We start from the raw sequence: 20,585 nt of genomic DNA, 5'->3' as shown, positions 1-20,585 counted from the left end.
AGATGGTTTTCTTGTACAAAGCACATTGAGACTTGCACTCTATTTAGTTCATGAAATAATTGCCTCCTGAAGGGTGAGTTAAGGCCCTTAACATTTTAAGTCAGTATTTTCAAACCCATAGTCCCCATTAAGGGAGGGAAAAATAAAAACACATTTACTCTCCCTCAATGTTGCCCTGCCCCTGAAACCCTCCCTCTTGCCCCTCATCCCTCAGATTCCCCCTCACCCCACCCTCCCGTCCTCTCCCCACCACAACCACAACAAGCTCTCATGGGAAAACCCAATGGTTCCCACCATATTTGACGGAAGTATCCCCCTTGAGTAGCCATCCTGCATGAGGCATCTCATCAATCTCTTGATCACCTCCTTTGAATTTTTATACTCTGCTGTCTCCGTGACCCCGTGCACCCTCAAGTTAGTGCGGCGTGTGTGGTTTCCTACAATTTAGTTGTCAGTTCCAGATTTTCAGTTCTAAAATTGTCTGTACCTTTTCGCTCTTCAGTTACCACCTCCTCACGTTCATCCATGCGATTTTCCATACCAGTATCTGCCAGGTCAGATTTTAACTCCTGCACTGCATCTCAAATCTGCATTTTCACCGACGAGATCTCCGATTTCACTTCCTCCATCAACTCCTGTAAATCTGCTTTGGTGACTCCCTCCATGCTTCCCGTCAGCAGTTGTTCTGAGCAGTCCATCACAGAGTCACTCTCCATATATGCGCAGCAAAGGTAAACGACGGATACTGTGGGATTCTCCTGGATCTTTTAGTGAAGTTTGAAAATGTCACTTTTTTGTTGCAAAATCATTGAGATGCGGACTTTTTACATATCCCCCCTCCCCCTGGCGTGGCAAAAGGTAAATGACAGATACTGCGGGATACTAGTAGATCCTTTAGTAAACTTTGAAAATTTCACTTTTTTGTTCCAAAATCGTTGAGATGCATTTCACTCCCGTTCCTGCTGACCATGAGAATCACTGTATACTGTAAGCACTAGTAGCCATCAAAACAAAGAAGTACTCCAGTCTTAAGGTAATACTTAACAGATTCGGGAGATCCCAGGGATTCTGCAGATCCAGCTTTTACACCGTCCCCATGTGCGCCACTTTTACTCCCATCATCGCTCAGGCCCGCACCACGTGGTCACTGACTTGATACACAGTCTCCAGTTTGGGGTACCAATTTCCTGTTGTCTCCCATCTTTTTAGTCACCATGCTGCTGCACTGTACCTTCACACAACCTTCTCCAGTCCAACAGCAAAACATTTCTCTCCTGGCAGTAAATGTTAAATAGTAGTAGTAGTAGATATTACTCAGGCTAGCAGCAGAGCCCTGACTTCAGGCATCCATCTTTCTTGGTGACATCACTTCCCATGAGAATTTCTTTTACGTTTCTTTGTATTTGCATGTGATCATATGTGGAAGGCAGAATCATGTGTGCACATCTCTAAGGGCCCTGTGCAGTTAATTCACTCTTTTTCCATTGGTACAGAACGAGAATTGAAGATCCTGAAAGAGCTCGAAGCTGTTGATGTACGGGAGAGTGACAATGCTGTGTTCATGTGTGAGGTTTCACAGCAAGATGTGAAGGGTGAATGGTTCAAGAACGGAGAAAATCTGAAGAGCACAAATAGGATTAAAATACGGCAAGAAGGTGAGGAAACCTGGCCCTGAGGGACAACTAGGAGAAGCTAGGGATTTGGGTGTGGTTCTAGGGAAGGCTATAACTTCAGGTGTGGAGGAAGGGATGCCGACCAGCCAGTATTTAGCCAGCCTGGTTGGTTTTCTGCATGGGAGGCCAGCAGCTTGCAAGAGAGAGAACCAGTGAAAGTAAATGTAGGTTTTTTGCCAACTGTCACCACCTATCAGCTTTCAGCTTCTGATCTCTGGGCCCTACTGCTACCTTCAGACTTTGCCCTCCCCCCTCCTCAGTCTACTACTACTATTTAGCATTTCTATAGCGCTACAAGGCGTACGCAGCGCTGCACAAGTCGTGAAGTATCATCCTTAGATCTGTATCCACTGCATTAATAAATGGGACCTTGAGCCTGTGCCTGCATCCTACCTCCACAAGGTCCCATGCTCTGTATCTATAGCTGCACGTTTAGAAGGGGGATACATTGTGATTGGCCTTGGCCAGCCTGGGCACTGGAGGGGAAAATTGGTACCAGCCTTGAGGAGAGGAGAGAAAAGCGGGGAGGGCATATGCCAAACCATTCCACCAGGGAAGAGAGAAAAGGAAAACAGCCAGGGAGACACTGGACTTGATGGGGAAGGGAATAAGATATTGAGGGGAGATGCTGGGCATTAGGGAGGGCTAGATTTGCTCACAGTATGCCTTCTACTGAGAGGGTTTATGTTGCTGTTACTGAAATGATAGTAAAATCATAAATGTTTTTTTGAAAGCTTTTATGGGGAAATATCCTAGCTCTACTTTGCAGCCATTGTTTGAGGAGTAGCTCAGAGGTCTGTGGATGCAGAATATATATTTAGATTTAATACCATGTGTTTGGGTTAAAGAGGAGACTGTGGATCAATGGGGGCTAAAGAGTTTGATCTCTTGTACTCCTCCCCTCCTCCAATGTGGCCTTGCTGCCCTCATTGCACTTATTTGTTGAGGGGAGGGTCACGAGTGTAGGCAGAGACAGATGGTGGGTTTCTCTCTTTCAAATAGTTGGCAACCCTATATGGGAGTCATAGTAGACTGGAACTTGGATGTGTAGCATAGTTCAGCCTGGGACTTGGGCAAGAGGACCCAAGTTAGGATAAGTTCCAGCCATGAGGGTTGCTCCTGCTAGGAATCCATCTATAAGGAGCTTTTAAGGCTGGGGCTCTGGGTAATGGGGCCCGTGGAGTCTTGAGCTCTGAGTTTGTGGAGAAGTAAAGCCTAGACAATGTGTGTGGGGGCTGGTAGAGGTTGGGAGTCTGGGGGCTGATAGCTAGAGCGCCAGGTGTGAAATTTGTTGAGGGTGAGGTTGGGGACATAAGGGCTAATGCAGGGTGGGGCTTAGGCATGAGGCCCATTGTAGGTTAAATGGCATAAATTTAGGATTGGTTTCACTATCATGCCAGGTGATCTGGATTGGCCACTGTTGGCTACTGGGCTTGGTGGACCTTCAGTCTGTCCCAGTATGGTTAACGCTTATGTTCTTATGTTTCATTTTTCTTCACTTGTTAGGATCAAAGCACTTCTTGCTTATCTGTGATGTCATGGCTGAAGATGCTGGAGAAATAGTATTCATAGCAAAAAAGGCCGTGTCCAGGGCTCACCTCACTGTTAATGGTACGACTACCACGCTGTAAGAAACATTGTAAGATACATTTATTTCTGACATTGAGGGGAGCACATACTAAATTTGGGGTTTATAGCCAAGTGTTAGGGGAAGAGCACAGTGCTGCTGAGGTTTATAACCTAGTGTCTGGGTGAGGGAATGGTACTGGGGTTTACAACTGAGTGCCAGGTTTATAACTCCGTATCAGGGAAAGATCTGGTGCTGGACTTAGGAATGAGTACCTGCTTTCTTTGATTTTTTTACATTAAGATCAAGTGTCTGGAGGTGAATTTGTGACACTGGAATTTATAACATAGTGTCAGAGAGAAAGTGTGTGGCATTGGTATTTATATGTGGTACTTGTATTTATAACCATATTCTGCCTTGCCTCACCCTATGCCTGGAACAATCTTCCTCAACCCCTACGCCAAGCCCCCTCCCTACCCATCTTCAAATCTCTGCTTAAAACTCACCTCTTCAATGCTGCTTTTGGCACCTAACCTTTCGAGAAATATAGTATGCCCTATCAGATCGACTCTACACTTGTCTTTTAGATTGTATATTTGTCTTTAGATTGTACACCTGTCTTTTAGATTGTAAGCTCCTTGAGCAGGGACTGTCCTTCCATGTTAAATTGTACAGCGCTGTGTAACCCTAGTAGCGCTTTAGAAATGTTAAGTAGTAGTATTATATAAGCCCTGACCTTTGGGATCACCCTAAGCATGTGCCTAGAGTGTGTTCTGGGGCATGAGAGCTGGCTGGATACACAATGTATTTGTTTAGGGCATGGGCCAAGACTGGAGAAAACCCCAGGAGGCTGAATAAGGCTACGCTCACGTACTTACAGTCACTCAGTTCTCAGAACAAAAGCAGATCACACAGTAGATGTGCTCTGAACTACAATAATAATTTACTTCAAACATACGCAGGTTTAAACAACCAAGGGCAACAAGGCCTACAACGAGAACCAACAACTTCACTAATTCACTTTCCCAACCCAACCAGTTAGGAAAATCCACTTCTAATATCACCCGCCCAATCACTTCCTCTTTCTTCTCTACTTAATCTCTACACACTACTAACTGTATCTGATATTCTGGAATGACAATGTCATAACAAAACTATGTAAGCCACATTGAGCCTGCAAATAGTTGGGATAATGTGGGATACAAATGCAATAAATAATAAATAATAAGGCACAGGCAGGTTAGATTTTATACTCCAGCTATATAGCAGCAGATGTCTTCGGCAGTAGGTATGAACAAAGAATTGACGAACTTATAGTTGAGTCATGCAATACTAGTTCTCACCCCCTCTGAGGAATTGGGAGGTCAGTAGGACAGTCAAACAAAGGCTGGGGTTTTTGTTCAGGAACTGTAGAGTTCTCCTTTCCCAGCTGAGCTCTGACAGACTCTGCAGTATTTTGGGTTGGAAACTAAAAGATGCCTCTGGTGTTACAGCACAGATCAGACACAGGTACTTTCTTCTCCGTCTCCTTCTAGTATTAACCCAAAGGTCATGAGGTAGCTCAAACCACAGACAAGAAACAGCAGGTCAGAGGTCTGGGTGACACTTCTGAATCCTGTCTGTAAAAAGAAACAGTTAAAATGTGTTGGCAGGGTTAGTACAACACTGCTGTAAGTATGTCTTCTGTGTCTAAAAAGGCTGGAGACATCTTGCTGAAGCAGTCCCCTTAAAATCAAAACTATATAGAGCAGGGCTCAAACTTTGTCCTAAAAGAAAGTTATTTTCTGTTCTTTGGCTGCTGGAGAGGTAGCACTGCGACTGACCTGAATTGGGTGTTAATTAAGCCGTAAGGAAGTAGAATAGTTGCAACGGTTAATAGGGCAATCTGATTATTGGGTTAGCTTCAAACGGTCTGAATGAAGCAGTCCCCTTAGAATCAAAACTATATTATAGAGAGGAAAGGTCCTACTTAACCTTCCTTATCAGAAGTTATGAGAGAAGAGGACCATTTCTCTGGGTATGTGAACATTATTTTGTTCTGTGCTTTGGTAACTTAAATATTGGTGTTTAAAAGAGGAGTTGTAGGTTTATTGATGAAGATAGAATAAAAAGAAAGAGCAAACTTTATTAACTAGTCTCCATACCCTTTTACCCATAGTTTTAAAACATGAACTTTCTGCCACAGCATTAACAGTTAGCCTTTAGAAGGCACAGCATATCATTGTAATTGTCACAGTCTCAGGCTCTAAACAAATTGTCATGGACTCAGGAACAAAGTGAACTCTTGGGCTGCTGTTGACGAGCAACAGCAGCAGGCAAAACCCTCCAACCAGGACTGGACTAAACAAGCAAGACTAAAGGCAGGCAGGACTAGAACAAGAGGACTGGAGCTTAAGCTGTAGGCAGGCAGGACTGGAACAACAGGACTGAAGTTGTAGGAAGGCAGGACTGGAACTGAAGCTGTAGGCAGGACTGGAACAACCTCTAGGCCAGGCAGACTAGGCTGAGCTGAAGGCTGGACAGACTAGGCAGAGCTCAAGCCTGGGCCACATGGCCACACAAACACACAATAGAACAAATAGGCAAACCAAGACAGAAGTGCTAACACCAACACACAAACAAGCTGAGGAACTAAGGCAGAAGTGATAAGCCTTGCACACAGACAAACAGAAGTACTAACCCTAGCAAACAGACAGACAGAAGAACTAAAGCTGAAGTGCCACACAGGCACACTAACTAGGAAACAGGACAGAAGTGCTAACAAGCACACCGACAAACCTGGAGACCTTTGGCTTTGCAAAGGCTCTGGATGAATGTCCAAACTTCCTTATAAAGGCCCTCACTGATGATGTCACAACTACAGGACAGAGGCAGGAAACACACTGAACACCAGAGTGAAGCTTGGAACATACAGGAAGTGGAAGCACTACAGGAAGAGGCTTGAAATACACTGAACACCAGAATAAGGCTTGGAACACAGAGGAAGTGGCAGCAGGGGCAACAATGCAAAGGAAAAGAACAGACAGGAAGACCTTAGGAAACTGGAAGACTGGGCATCCAAATGGCAGATGAAATTTAATGTGGACAAATGCAAAGTGATGCACATTGGGAAGAATAATCCGAATCATAGTTACCATGTTGTGGTCCATCTTGGGAGTCAGCAACCAAGAAAAAGATCTAGGCGTCATTGTAGACAATGCGCTGAAATCGTCTCCCAGTGTGTGGTGGCAAAAAAAGCAAACAGAATGCTAGGAATTATTAGGATAGGGATGCAAAATAAGACCAAGAATATTATAATGCCTCTGTATCGCTCCATGGCGTGACTTCGTCTTGAGTATTGCATTCAGTTCTAGTCGCCATATCTCAAAAAAGATATAGCAGAATTAGAAACGATTCAAAGGAGAGTGACCAAGATGATAAGAGGGGATGGAACTGCTCCTGTATGAGGAAAGGCTAAAGAGGTTAGGGCTCTTCAGCTTGGAAAAGAGACAACTGAGGGGGGATATGATAGAGGTCTATAAAATACTCAGTGGTGTAGAACAACTAGAAGTGAATCGATTTATTACTTTCAAAAATTACAAAGACTAGGGAACACTGAAGGAAGTTACATGGAAATACTTTTAAAACAAATAGGAGGAAAAACATTTTCAGTCAACAAATAGTTAAGCTCTGGAACTCTTTGCTGGAGGATGTGGTAACAGCGGTTAGTGTATCTAGGTTTGAAAAAGGTTTGTACAAGTTCCTGGAGGAAAGGTCCAGAGTCTGTTAGTGAGCTAGACGTAGGGGAAGCCACTGCTTGCTCTGGGATTGGTAGCATGGAATGCTGCTACTAATTGGGTTTCTGCCAGGTACCTGTGACCTGGATTGGACACTGTTGGAAGCAGGATATTGGGCTAGAATTGGTCTGACCCAGTATAACTAATCTTATGTTCTTAATAGTCAGTTTCAAAGTTTTAGAAGTGAAGGGCTTTAAAAACATAAGATGTTGATAATGTTTTATTTTTATTCTGTGTTTTCTTTGCAGATGTGTAAGAGTTGGAAGGATCATGGAGAGAAAAAGAGGCGATGGCACTTCAAATAAATCTGGCAAAATTGTGTCCAGTTTCCATCATCTCTCACACTGCAGAGAAAGCTGAGCCTGGGATACAGTGTATCTACTGTCCATTGTCTCTTGTATTTCTGGGGAAGCTGATTCTAAGACACAGTCCCCCTGATATTCAGCCGGTGATGGTCAGTGTTTTTTTAAACGCTGATCATCACCGGCTAAATTAGCCCCCAATATTCAGTACTGAGCCATGTCTGGGCACTGGCATTGAATACTGGGGGCTACACATGGGCGGGCTAGGCAGCGGGGCTTATGCAGGCTCAGCCGATATTCAGCCCCAGTCCGCATAAGAGTTATACAGGCCCAGGCTGAATATTGGCCAGGACCCCCCAATTTTTTTTTAAAGTTAAAATCCCCTTCCCCTGAGCCCCTGACATTTGCATCCCCTCCCTCCCTCTCTCCCTCCCAACCCACGACCACAAGCCACTCCCCTTCCTCCAAATGCCACCCATCCCAATCGCCAACCCCCAACCACTCATCTCTCCGAAGTTCAGGTAGGTCATGGTGGTCCAGTGGTGGTCTTTGGGGGCAGAAGCAGGGCCTCCTCGCTCGTCCCTTGCGGCACCTTTGCATAAGCTCCGGCTCTTCCCTAACACGCCCCCTGGCCTGCCCCTGACCAGCCCACTTTTTTTTGGGCCGGTCAGAGACGATATTCAGAGGCATTGCCCAGTTTAGTACTGCTGAATATCGGCGGTTCGGTGGGGACAGGTGATTTAAGTGGGCCAGAGCCTCTCCAGCCCGCTTAAATGGCTTTGAATATTGGCCTCAGTGTGTCTAGTGTCCAACATCCGTCACACACCAGTAAAAACTGATTCTGGGAAACTGTATTTACTGTCCCTGGTCCCTCGTGATACAGGTGTGTCCAATACACATTGCTCCTCACACTGCAGTGAAAGCTGATTCCAGGAAGCAGTGTGCCCAGTATCAATCTCTCACGTTGCAGTGAAAGCTGAATCTGGAATACATTCTGCCAGATATTTAAAACCAATTAACAGGCCAGGAATGGCTCCTGGCCAGTTACACGGCTCTTAACCGGCTATCCGGCAATATTCAGTGGCAGATAGCTGATTATTTCCCACTGGAATTTGCCGGTTAATGCTTAGTGGATAGCCAGTTATATCATGCAATATAACCGGCTATTCGCCGATATTCATCGCATCATCGTCTAAGTTTGGTGGCCATGGAATATCGGCTTAGGTGGTTAAATTTAAACCAGCCAAAACACACCCAGATATTCAACGCTGGTCTACCAGAAATAGCCTGGCAGTGAATATTCGGGCTCAGCACCAACCACAAGAGTCAGCCTGGCTAACTCCTGCAGTCTGAATATTGGGCCCATTCTGTCCAATGTAGATTGCTGCTCACACTGCAGTGAAAGCTAATTACATAGTAACATAGTAGATGACGGCAGAAAAAGACCTGCATGGTCCATCCAGTCTGCCCAACAAGATAAACTCATATGTGCTACTTTTTGTGTATACCTTACCTTGATTTGTATCTGTCATTGTCAGGGCACAGACCATAGAAGTCTGCCCAGCACTAGCCCCGCCTCCCAAACACCAGCCCCGCCTCCTACCACCGGCTCCGCCACCCAATCTAGGGCCAAATGGCCTATCCAGTCTGCCCTTCCTCAGTAACCACTAGCTCCTCCCTTTCCTAAGGGATCCCAACTGCCTATCCCACGCTTTTTTAAATTCCAACACAGTCCTCATCTCCACGACCTCCACTGGGAAGCCATTCCATGCATCCACCACCCTTTCCTTGAAATAGTATTTTCTTAGATTCTTCTTAAGCCTATTTCCTCTCAACTTCATCCTATGCCCTCTCATTCCAGAGTTTTCCTTCATTTGAAAAAGGCTCACCTCCCGTACATTGATGCCACTGAAGTATTAAAACATCTCTATCATATCCCCTCTCTCCCGCTTCTCTTCCAGCGTATATAGGTTGAGGTCCATGAGCCTGTCCCCATATGTTTTATGACATATGGTAGCCGTCCTCTGAACCAACTCCATCCTGTTTATATCCTTCTGTAGGTGTGGTCTCCAAAATTGCACGCAGTACTCCAAGTGGGGCCTCACCAGAGACTTATTCAAGGGCAGTATCACCTCTTTTTTCCTGTTGGTCATCCCTCTCCTTATGTACCCAAGCATCCTTCTGGCTTTGACTGTCACCTTTTCTACCTGCTTGGCCACCTTAAGGTCTTTGGACACAATCACCCCCAAGTCCCACTTTTCTTCTGTACACAGAAGCACATCGACCCTTATACTGTACTGTTCCCTTGGATTACTGTAACCCAAGTGCATGGCCTCCATTTCTTTGCATTAAATCTTGGTTGCCAATTTTCAGACCAGTCTTCAAGCTTCCCTAGATCCTTCCTCATGGCATTCACACTCTCCGGGGTGTCCACTCTATTACAGAGTTTGGTATCATCCACAAAGAGACAAACCTTACCAGACAGCCCTTCCGCAATATCACTCACAAAGATGTTAAAAAGGGCCAGCCCGAGGACCGATCCCTGTGGCACACCACTGATAACATCCCTTTCCTCAGAGCAAGTTCCATGTACCACTACCCTCTGTCTCCTCCCGTTTAACCAGTTTTTAACCCAGTCAGTCACTTTAAGTCCCATACCAAGGGCACTCAGTTTATTTATCAGTCACTTCTGCGGAACTGTGTCAAATGCTTTGCTAAAATCCAATTACACCAATCTAGTGCCCCTCCCATGTCTAACTGTTTGGTCACCCAGTCAAAGAAATCAATCAGATTTGTCTGACACGACCTGTTGCCTCAGGTCCAGCAGTCCATTTGATTCGAGAAACCTTGCGATCCTTTGCTTTAGAAGCGTTTCCATTAGTTTACTCACCACCGAGGTCAGACTGACAGGTCTGTAATTCTCAACCTCCTCCTTCCATTCTTATGCAGAAGGACTACATCCACTCTTCTCCAGTCCTCCGGGACCACTCCAGACTCTAAGGAGGCATTGAAGAGGTCAGATTGCGGAGCCGGCAGAACATCAAGTTCCTTGAGCACCCTCGGATGTATACCATCAGGCCTCATCAATTTGTCTACTTTTAGTTTAGCCAGCTCCACACGAACACAGTCTTCTGAGAATTGGTCCCGATCTACCACCTATCCATCCCCCTTACCATTTGTTTTCTGCGGTCCTTCCCCCAGTCTTTCATCCATGAACACAGAACAGAGATAACTGTTAAGCAGTTCAGCTTTATCCTTATCGGCTTCTACATATTTCTCCCTCTCAGCTCTGAGCCTCACAGTGCTATTTTGGCACTTCCTCCTGTCACTTATATGTCCGAAAAACATCTTGTCCACCAACTTTGCCATATCGGCTTAATTTTCTTCCATTTGTCTCTTCGCTTTCCTGACAGCTTTTCCAGTTTCTCTTAGCTTTTCCAAATATTTTTGCCTGTCTTCCTGTTTCTGAGTCCTCTTGTAAGTTATGAAGGCTAATTTTCTTTCCCTTACCTTTTCACTTACTGCTTTTGAGAACCAGAGCGGCCTTCTTTTCCTCTTACTCTTATGTAATTTTCTAACATAAAGGTTAGTTGCCTTTAAAACAGCTCCTTTCAGTTTTGCCCACTTCTGTTCTACTTCCTTCAGCTGTTCCCATTCCGCAAATTAGAAAAGAAAGACGGAAGTCCAAAAGACAGCCGGCGTGGTTGAAAAGTGAGGTGAAGGAAACTATTAGGGCTAAAAGAAACGCCTTCAGAAAATGGAAGAAGGAACCGTCTGAAAATAACAAGAAGCAGCAAAAGGAGTGTCAAAGCAAATGCAAGGCGCAGATAAAGAAGGCCAAGAGGGATTACGAAAAAAAGATAGCATTAGAGGCAAAAAAACATATCAAAAAGTTTTTTTCGGTATATTAAAAGCAGGAAGCCGGCAAAAGAATCGGTTGGGCCACTAGATGACCGAGGGGTAAAAGGGGCGATCAAGGAAGATAAAGGCGTAGTGGAGAGATTGAATGAATTCTTTGCTTCGGTCTTCACCAAGGAAGATTTGGGTGGGATACCGGTGTCGGAAATGATATTTCAAGCGGACGAGTCGGAGAAACTTACTGACTTCACGGTAAACCTGGAGGACGTAATGGGGCAGTTCAGCAAACTGAAGAGTAGCAAATCTCCTGGACTGGATGGTATTCATCCTAGAATACTGATTGAACTGAAAAATGAGCTTGCGGAGCTACTGTTAGTGATATGTAATTTATCCTTAAAATCGAGCGTGGTACCGGAAGATTGGAGGGTGGCTAATGTAACGCTGATTTTTTTAAAAGGTTCCAGGGGAGATCCGGGAAATTATAGACCGGTGAGCCTGACGTCGGTGCCGGGGAAAATGGTAGAGACTATTATCAAAAACAAAATTACAGAGCACATCCGAGGACATGGATTACTGAGACCAAGTCAGCACGGCTTTTGTGTGGGGAAATCTTGCCTGACCAATTTACTTCAATTCTTTGAAGGAGTAAACAAACATGTGGACAAATGGGAGCCGGTTGATATTGTGTATCTGGATTTTCAAAAGGCGTTTGACAAGGTACCTCATGAAAGGCTACAGAGGAAATTGGAGGGTCATGGGATAGGAGGAAATGTCCTATTGTGGATTAAAAACTGGTTGAAGGATAGGAAACAGAGAGTGGGGTTAAATGGGCAGTATTCACAATGGAGAAGGGTAGTTAGTGGGGTTCCTCAGGGGTCTGTGCTAGGACCGCTGCTTTTTAATATATTTATAAATGATTTAGAGATGGGAGTAACTAGCGAGGTAATTAAACTTGCTGATGACACAAAGTTATTCAAAGTCGTTAACTCGCGACAGGATTGTGAAAAATTACAAGAGGACCTTACGAGACTGGGAGACTGGGCGGCTAAATGGCAGATGACGTTTAATGTGCGCAAGTGCAAGGTGATGCATGTGGGAAAAAAGAACCCGAATTATAGCTACGTCATGCAAGGTTCCACGTTAGGAGTTATGGACCAAGAAAGGGATCTGGGTGTCATCGTCGATAATACACTGAAACCTTCTGCTCAGTGTGCTGCTGCAGCTAGGAAAGCGAATAGAATGTTGGGTATTATTAGGAAAGGTATGGAGAGCAGGTGTGAGGATGTTATAATGCCGTTGTATCGCTCCATGGTGCAACCGCACCTTGAGTATTGTGTTCAATTCTGGTCGCTGCATCTCAAGAAAGACATAGTGGAATTGGAAAAGGTGCAGAGTAGGGCGTCAAAGATGATACAGGGGATGGGACAACTTCCTTATCAGGATAGGCTAAAGAGGCTGTGGTTCTTCAGTTTGGAGAAAAGGAGGCTGAGGGGAGATATGATAGAGGTCTATAAGATAATCAGTGGACTGGAACAGGTCGATGTGAAGCGTCTGTTCACGCTTTCCAAAAATACTAGGACTAGGGGGCATGCAATGAAACTACAGTGTAGTAAATTTAAAACAGGAGAAAATTTTTCTTCACCCAACGCATAATTAAACTCTGGAATTTGTTGCCGGAGAACGTGGTGAAGGCGGTTAGCTTAGCAGAGTTTAAAAAGGGGTTAGATGGTTTCCTAAAGGACAAGTCCATAAACCACTACTAAATGGACTTGGGAAAAATCCACAATTCCAGGAATAACATGTATAGAATGTTTGTACGTTTGGGAAGCTCGCCAGGTGCCCTTGGCCTGGATTGGCCGCTGTCGTGGATAGGATGCTGGGCTTGATGGACCTTTGGTCTTTTCTCAGTGTGGCATTATTTATGTACTTAATCAACTGTTCCTTGAGAAATTCCCCTAACTTGGCAAAGTTAGTTCTCTTGAAATCTAGGACCTTCAATCTCGAATAAGCCCTCTCCCCCTTTGTCTTAATATTGAACCACACCATTCGGTGATCAGTAGATGCCAAATGATCTCCCACAGTAACATCAGAAACAATGTCCTCGTTTGTAAGCACGAAGTCTAGAATAGCTCCATCCCGCGTCAGTTCCGTCACCCACTGCTGAAACAATTCTTCCTGTAGAGAATGCAAGATCCTTTTGCTTCTAGAACATTCTGGGACATAGTGTCCAGTGTAGATTGCTGCTCACACTGCAGTGAAAGCTGATTCTGGAACACATTCCGGCTGATATTCAGTACTATTTAATTAGCCAGGAATGGCTCCTGCTTGGTTAAATAGCACTTAGTGCATAGCGGCTAACTGGCTAGCCACAAATATTCAGTGCATTGCTGAGTAGGTTTAGCAGCCAAATAGGACCACTTAAACAGCAGTCTTTCCTTTGGACATTATAAACTTTATTGGCCACTGCTGAATATTAACTTGGCTGGTTAAGTTTAAACCGGCTGGAAAAAAAAACAGATATTCAATGCCAGTTACCGGAAATGTCCTGCATTGAAGATCCGGGCTCAGCACCAATCACGGGACTTAGCCAGGCTGCCTCCCACAGTCTGAATATTGACTGGATATGTGTCCAGTCTAGATTGCCTCTCCCACTGGGTTTCTGGAATACAATGAGGTCTATATTCCAAAACGTTTATCTGGTATCCTCGGAAGCTAACCAGATAAATGTTTGTTTTTGAAATTTCCTGGGCAATAAAGGGATAAGTTATGTCCTGATGTACCAATGCCCAGCAGAACGTTACCTATAAGAAGTGAGAAGTCAGAGGCATGGCAGAAGTAGATTTAAAGTTTCAGCTGCTATCTGGTTATTAAAGTTGTCTGGATAAGTTGGCAGCAGATAGAGTAGGACTAAGATATTCAGATATCTGCTATACGAAGAATAAAGTGCTGGCACTTTCAGGAACTGACCAAGGGTCTCATTACAGTAGTAACAGATAATATTCTGATAGGCAGGTTATAATGCAGCAATTCTGACAGGCACTTGTGCACATAGGAAAAATAAAGGTTACACAAATATAGTTGGAAAATGTGTGAAAAGGTCATTCTGTAAATAAGTCCATTTTGTGTGTGGAAATTCTTTTGAAAATTGGATTCACGGTGATGATCATAAAGTCCAGGTATTCAGCAGTAGCCACTATCCGCATATTGCCAATGAATAGCTGCATTTGTTTTTAAATGCAAGGCAGCTGGCATTTAACAAATGCTAATCAGCATGGATTCAATATTATCCCCCAGGTGTACAGAAAATATGTGCCCACTTCTCTGCAGACCGCAAACAGGTGTTCCCAGGGCATGCTTTGGGCAGAGGGGAGGTGGAGCTGCAGTAGGGTTCATGCTTCTGAATCTTGCCTGTGACTGCCCAATCGGGTTGGTGGAGCTGGAACTTAACTGGTTAGGCTGTTCACCAAGTACCGGTCTAAATATCGGACAGTGTCTGGTTAACTTGCACATGCCTGGACATTCAGACATGGCACAGCATTGAGTATCTACCCCGTAGAGTACACACAGTGGAGCATTTGCATAGGGCTGCTCTCACATTGGGAAGGAAGAGGGCTGATCTTTTTATAGGGCACATAGGTTGTTTTCATAAAACAAACCTAACATAGTCAACGTTTTGGACTTCTCACTTATGTGTCCCATCATAACATTACTCTGAAGGTTATATGAAATGTCATCGATGTACTGGTAGTATTTTAGGGGTTTGGTCTGGTATGTATTCAGAAATGTCTCTTCCAGCTCAGCCATAAAGAGGTTGGCATATTGGGATGCTGTCCTGGTGCCCATCGCACTGCCCAATATTTCTGAATACAAACCAGACCAAACCCCTAAAATACTACTGGTACATCGATGACATTTTTATGATTTGGACTGAGGGGGAAGAAACTCTGAAACAATTTTACAATTCCTTCAATACATACCATCCTACAATCAGATTCAAAATTGACTACTCCCCAGAAAAAGCCAATTTTTTGGACACCACAGTCTCAATCATCCATATACAAGAAACCCACAGACAAATGCAGCTACCTCCACAACTCCAGCTTCCACCCTTCACATACAAAAAGCCAAGCCACAAGATACCACCATATCTGCTGTGACCCAGGGGACAGAGAGACACCTTGAAACCCTGACTGCATCCTTCGAACAGAAAGACTACAACCCCCAAATAATCTCCAAGAATATTGTCTCCTCCCTCAAAACACCCAGGGAAAATCTGCTACAGTACAAAGAAGAAAAAGCCACAGACAGAATCCCCCTTATAGTGATATACAACCCAGAGCTGCAAAAATTAAGAAAAATCATAAAGATCTGCAGCCTCTACTCCAGGAGGATAAATCCTTCAGAAATGGAGAAGAGAACCGACTGAAAATAATAAGATAAAACATAAGGAATGTCAAGCCAAATGCAAAGCGGAGATAAGGAGGGCTAAAAAGGACTTAGAAAAAAAGTTTGCGTTAGAAGTGAAAATACATAGCAAAATTTTTTTAGCTACATTAAAAGCAGCTAACAACTTTCCTATACTTCGCAGTCTTTAGTCCGCATGTTATGGTCCTTACTTTACTTCGATCTAGACACTCTGAGGAGTAAACTGTTAAGAATTGCTAAACACGCAGTCTGCTTGATGTGCAAATGCAGGTGAATTATCCATCATCAAGCCGGGACAACAAGGGCCGCATTACCTATATGTGAGAATATTAGCCTGCTTGTTGTAGGAGAAAAATAATTATACCATGCTTCCAAACAAATCTCCCTAGAGTTTGGAAATAGATATAAAAAGGAGAAGGGAAAGCGGGGAGGCCTGAGGTAACCCCCCCACCACCACCACCACACACACACACTTAAGTACCTGACCAAAAAACCCCCATATCACACGCAAAAATGTCTCTCATCAAAAAAGGAAGCAGTCCATTTTAAAACAGAACCATCAATCTTTGATATCTCTGCAGTATTAAGGCTGGTTCTACTAAATCAAAGGCTGCAGATAAATCCAAAACTATTGACTAGAAAATCTTTCTCCTCCCCATGCCCTCCCACAACTGGGGCGGACTGACCCTTTGGCCAACTGGGCAGTGCCTGAGGGCCCAGAGGCTCTGCCCGGATGCCCCCCCCCCCCCCCCCCGCACACTACAGCCCTCCCCAGTCCTACCTTTAAAGGAGCGGCACTGGTGATCTAGTGGCCTCTGCAGGGGGGGGGGGGGGAACATGTTGTTTCCTGCCTGTTGTACTGCTGCTATTCCCCCTGCCCGGCACCACTGTACTTTAAAAATGGTGGCTGAGACTCCTTGTGGAAGTCCCACAAGACTGTCAAGACCCGTGAGACTACTGTGGAAAGTCTCGGCCGCCATTTTAAAAACAAGGCGGCACCGACAGGTGGGGAATAGCGGCAGTGCAGCGGACAGGAAAGAACATGCTCCTCCCCCTCCCTGCAGAGACCAGTAGACCACCAGGGCCCTTCAGGTAGGACCGGGGCAGCAGGGGCGTCTGCTGCAGTGGTAGGGGGCAGCAGCGCAGTAGTAGGGGGGGTGTCAGGCAGCGGCCGGGCAGGAGGCCCAGACCACCCTCAGTGCCCAGGGGGCCAGATCACTCTCAGTCTGCCTCTGCCCCACACCCTAAGCCCCTTCACACTCCCACCCCAATATACCCACCCATACCCAGTTCCCCCACAAACATGAATGAGTTTGCAAATGGAAGAAGGGGAAAATGCACCATTTGGTCATATATGTAAGCACTTTTCAATTTTTTTGAGCACTAATGCAAATTGGTCTTCCCAGTGTGCTTCTGTCCGTTCTCAGCAATGTTTTACCGTTTCCCATATAATGCTTGAATCATATATGCACAAGCATTTTATACACACACATACACACTCGAGATCACAAGTCCAGATAAAGAATTCAAATATATTATTTTAATAGACAAATATGAGCAAAGTTTATCTTTATACATGGAGTTAGGGATTTGGCACGCTTAAAAAATTTTTAACAATGAGAAGAGAAAAGGTACAAAACTTGAGCGTTCCATCAGACAGGAAGCCTTCTTGGGCCAATCTAATTTACAATAAACACTGCCCAGGTTCAAATTACAACAAAGTGAAAATTATACACAGTCCTCTTATCCCCCCCCCCCAAACAGATATACAAACAATTCACACGCTTCTCACAGGTACTTGTATTACATTCCCTACAGCACCTCCTGCTGAGGATGCTGGGAATGAAGGAATTGTGACTTCCATCCATGTTGCGCACGTGTGCACCATTCCCTACAGTGCCTTCTATTGGTAGAAATTGAGACTTCACCCACACCCAGTGTACCTAAACCATTCAGCAACTCAGGAGCGGTGTTGTCTTCCCTATATCCAGTGACTCCTGCACCATTTCCTACAGTGCCTTCTGCTGGGAGAGGCCTGGCCTGAAGGAACTGTAGATTCTCCCACACTCAAATATGAACTCCACACCACTCAGCACTCCTGCACCATTCACCAAAGTATCTCCAGTCAGACGGACTGGGACTGCAGGAACCATGAAGCTTGCCAGGTGCCCTTGGCCTGGATTGGCCGCTGTCGTGGACAGGATGCTGGGCTCGATGGACCCTTGGTCTTTTCCCAGTATGGCATTACTTATGTAATGAGCTCCACACACACTAAATGTTCTGCACCAATCACTACAGCTATCATGTTGGGATAGGCTGAGACTGAAGAAACAGTGCTGCTTCACCATTCCCCTACATCTCTTGCCAGAAAGGCTGGAACTGCCAAGTACTTGAGTAGCCCAGCAGCCATCTGTGAGCTCCACGCACACCCAGCACTGCTACATCATTCCTACTACAGTTACTGAGAAAGTCTGAACTACAGGTGTGAATTCCCAAATAACCATGACCTACTAAAGCTGTAAACTTTATCTTTTCCATGTAGCATCTTCTGCAGGGCAGAGGGAAATTTGCGCCCTCCTCACCCCCATTTGGTAGTATCAGCATTACCAGTGACCCCTCTATTAGTATCCGTCTTTACCTTTGGTGTCTTTTTATAGTTTTCTTTTTTTCTCTCCTGTCACTATTTTAGGATCTTTATAGTGTTGTAATTGCTACAATATGCTTTTAGCATCTTTAGCAGTATATCATGTATTTAAATAAAGTAACAAACCTTTCTCCATCTCCTCCTGTTCTGCATCCTTTCTCTATCCAGCATCATGTATCAGTCCTCTCCCTGCACAATATCTTACTCTTCACTTCTCCACATAATGTAGAAAAACTGGGGAGGGTTCAGTATGGTGACTGTACAGATGCACAGGTCACACACACACACCCCAAGATCCGCCCATGCTATGAGAAAAGCTCTGGCCCAATGATCAAAACTCCTAACGTCCCTCATGCTCAAGCTAACAGTATGCAAATGATATGTGCGTTATTAGCTTTCATCATGAGGGAGTAGACCAGGCAGATGGCGCCTGGCGCATGCATTCAAAAGTTGTGTGTTAAGCAGAAGATTTTGAATGGCATGCTCCAGACGGGGCTATCACTGACAGCCCTGGGGGTCCAGTGCACCCCTGGAGCCCCCACCCCCCAATCGGTAAGGCCCCTGAGGTTGGTGAAGCCCGGACCCCTGAACACAAATACAAAAACACCCTGGTGGTCCAGTGGGACAACCTCTCCTCCTGCCCCACACTACCCCCCCCCCCCCCCGCGACAGGGGGCTCGACCTGACCTGACCCCCCCTCCCCCGAAATCTTGCCCTGGTGTGCTAGTGGTGGTGGGGGGGTTCCCCCAACCCAACCCCCGCACCAGTACCATCAAAGCTGGAAGAGGAGGGGCACCTTAAAATGGCAGCGCCCTGCCTGGTGCATCCTGGCACACATTGGGTGGGGTTTAACTTTCGTATGTATGGAAGATAAGCCCTTCAAAGTTGGAGAAGGAAGGATGGGACTAGCACTCCCTCTCCCTCAGCGGGCACCACCTCAAAACAGCAGCGCCCTGCCCTGCCTGGTGCATCCAAGAACACAGTGGGTGGAGCTTAGCTTTGGTCGGGGCTTAACTGCCATATTATATGAAAGTTAAGCCCCGTCCAATGCATTGCACCACCATTTTGAGGTGGTGCCTGCTGAGGGGAAGGGTTCCCCCCACCACTAGCTCAATAGGGCAAGCTTTCAAGGGAGGTCAGGTTAGGCCCCTGGCAGCGGTCGGTGGGGTGGCTGTGTGGGGCTGGAGGACAGGACCATAAAGGTGTTCTTTGAATTTGTGTGCAGGCCTCCAGGAGTCCACTGGACCCCCGAGGCCTTACCAATTGAGGGGGGGGGGGGTCCGGAGGCCCACTGGACCCCAGGGCTCACAGTGACAGCCCAGGCTGCCTGGCCTGAGGCAGGGGGGTGGAGGAAGAGAGGGAGCATTAACCCTAACGCCAGCTCTGAGCTGGTGCAGGATTAAGGCGGTAGGAGCGTGTGAGCATCAGTTCACAGTTCTCTGATCATGATGGGGAATACCAATGAGCTCATTTAAATGAGCTCTGCGGTATTCCCTGGCACACTCTTGTCTGTCGCGCTAAAGCCCTCTGATCATTCTGCCGCAGGTAAATGCAGGCGCTAGTACGGCACTAGTGGCCTCTAGCATCCGCATTTACCTTTGATCATCTCCTTGTCTGTGATTTTTACACAGCTATAACTTCTGCACTATGATGTGCAATGCTACCCCTGCAATTCTAGGTAGGTCTGTGTATCTTAATGGATTGAGACCTCGGGGATTACTCCCACACCTTGTATCTGAAACTAGAACGTCAGAATCCTCATTTGCCCTGGACACTGTTCCCAGCAGACTGCCTGAATGCTGAAAATGAATAGCCTTAATGGAGTGTGTCCTTATCCCTGGACACTACCAGTGCATCTCAGAAGCAGCCACCAACTGTGTGCAGATACCCACAGGACAACTGTCCTCTCAGAAGCAACATTCAAACTGCCCCAACTGGTACAATACTATGGGCTCTTTTTGCTCATTGGGTTACTCCAATAAAACCAAGTTACTTACCATGTAGCAGGTGTTCTCTGTGGACAGGATGCAAGTAACATAGTAAATGACAGTAGGTGGGTGATGTCATCCACCAGAGTCCACAAGGTTAAGCCTGTCCAGTTTAATAAAACTTCTAGAAGCCACTGAAAGTTGCCTTCATGTATGCACCTGACTTTCCACCTTGCATTATCAAAGCAGGACAATTCAGTTCTTAAATAGCCGCGTTTAGAAGATAACTCCAAGGTAAGATGAAAGAGTATGTGAAGTGTATCCTACTGTCCACCCTGCTAAAAGTTAAGTAACTTTACATTCTCTGAGAACAAGTAGAATAGCAATCATCACAATTGGAAAATACAAAAGG

General features: G+C 45.5%; 1 protein-coding gene across 1 annotated transcript in view; it reads left to right on the top strand.

Annotated features, from left to right (window-relative positions):
* LOC115458670 (obscurin-like protein 1) overlaps positions 1-7,335 on the top strand; it is a 177,373-nt gene extending 170,038 nt beyond the window's left edge. The window contains exons 23-25 of the mRNA XM_030188499.1: positions 1,494-1,655; positions 3,180-3,284; positions 7,265-7,335. Of these exons, the coding sequence (XP_030044359.1) occupies positions 1,494-1,655; positions 3,180-3,284; positions 7,265-7,272 (275 nt within the window). The 3' untranslated portion in view covers positions 7,273-7,335. The remainder of the gene's footprint in view (positions 1-1,493; positions 1,656-3,179; positions 3,285-7,264) is intronic.
* Positions 7,336-20,585: the final 13,250 nt, after the last annotated feature.

Source organism: Microcaecilia unicolor, unplaced genomic scaffold (assembly GCF_901765095.1).
Source record: "Microcaecilia unicolor unplaced genomic scaffold, aMicUni1.1, whole genome shotgun sequence".
NCBI classification, from domain to species: Eukaryota; Metazoa; Chordata; class Amphibia; order Gymnophiona; family Siphonopidae; genus Microcaecilia; species Microcaecilia unicolor.
This window is presented reverse-complemented; position numbering and strand designations above follow the sequence as displayed.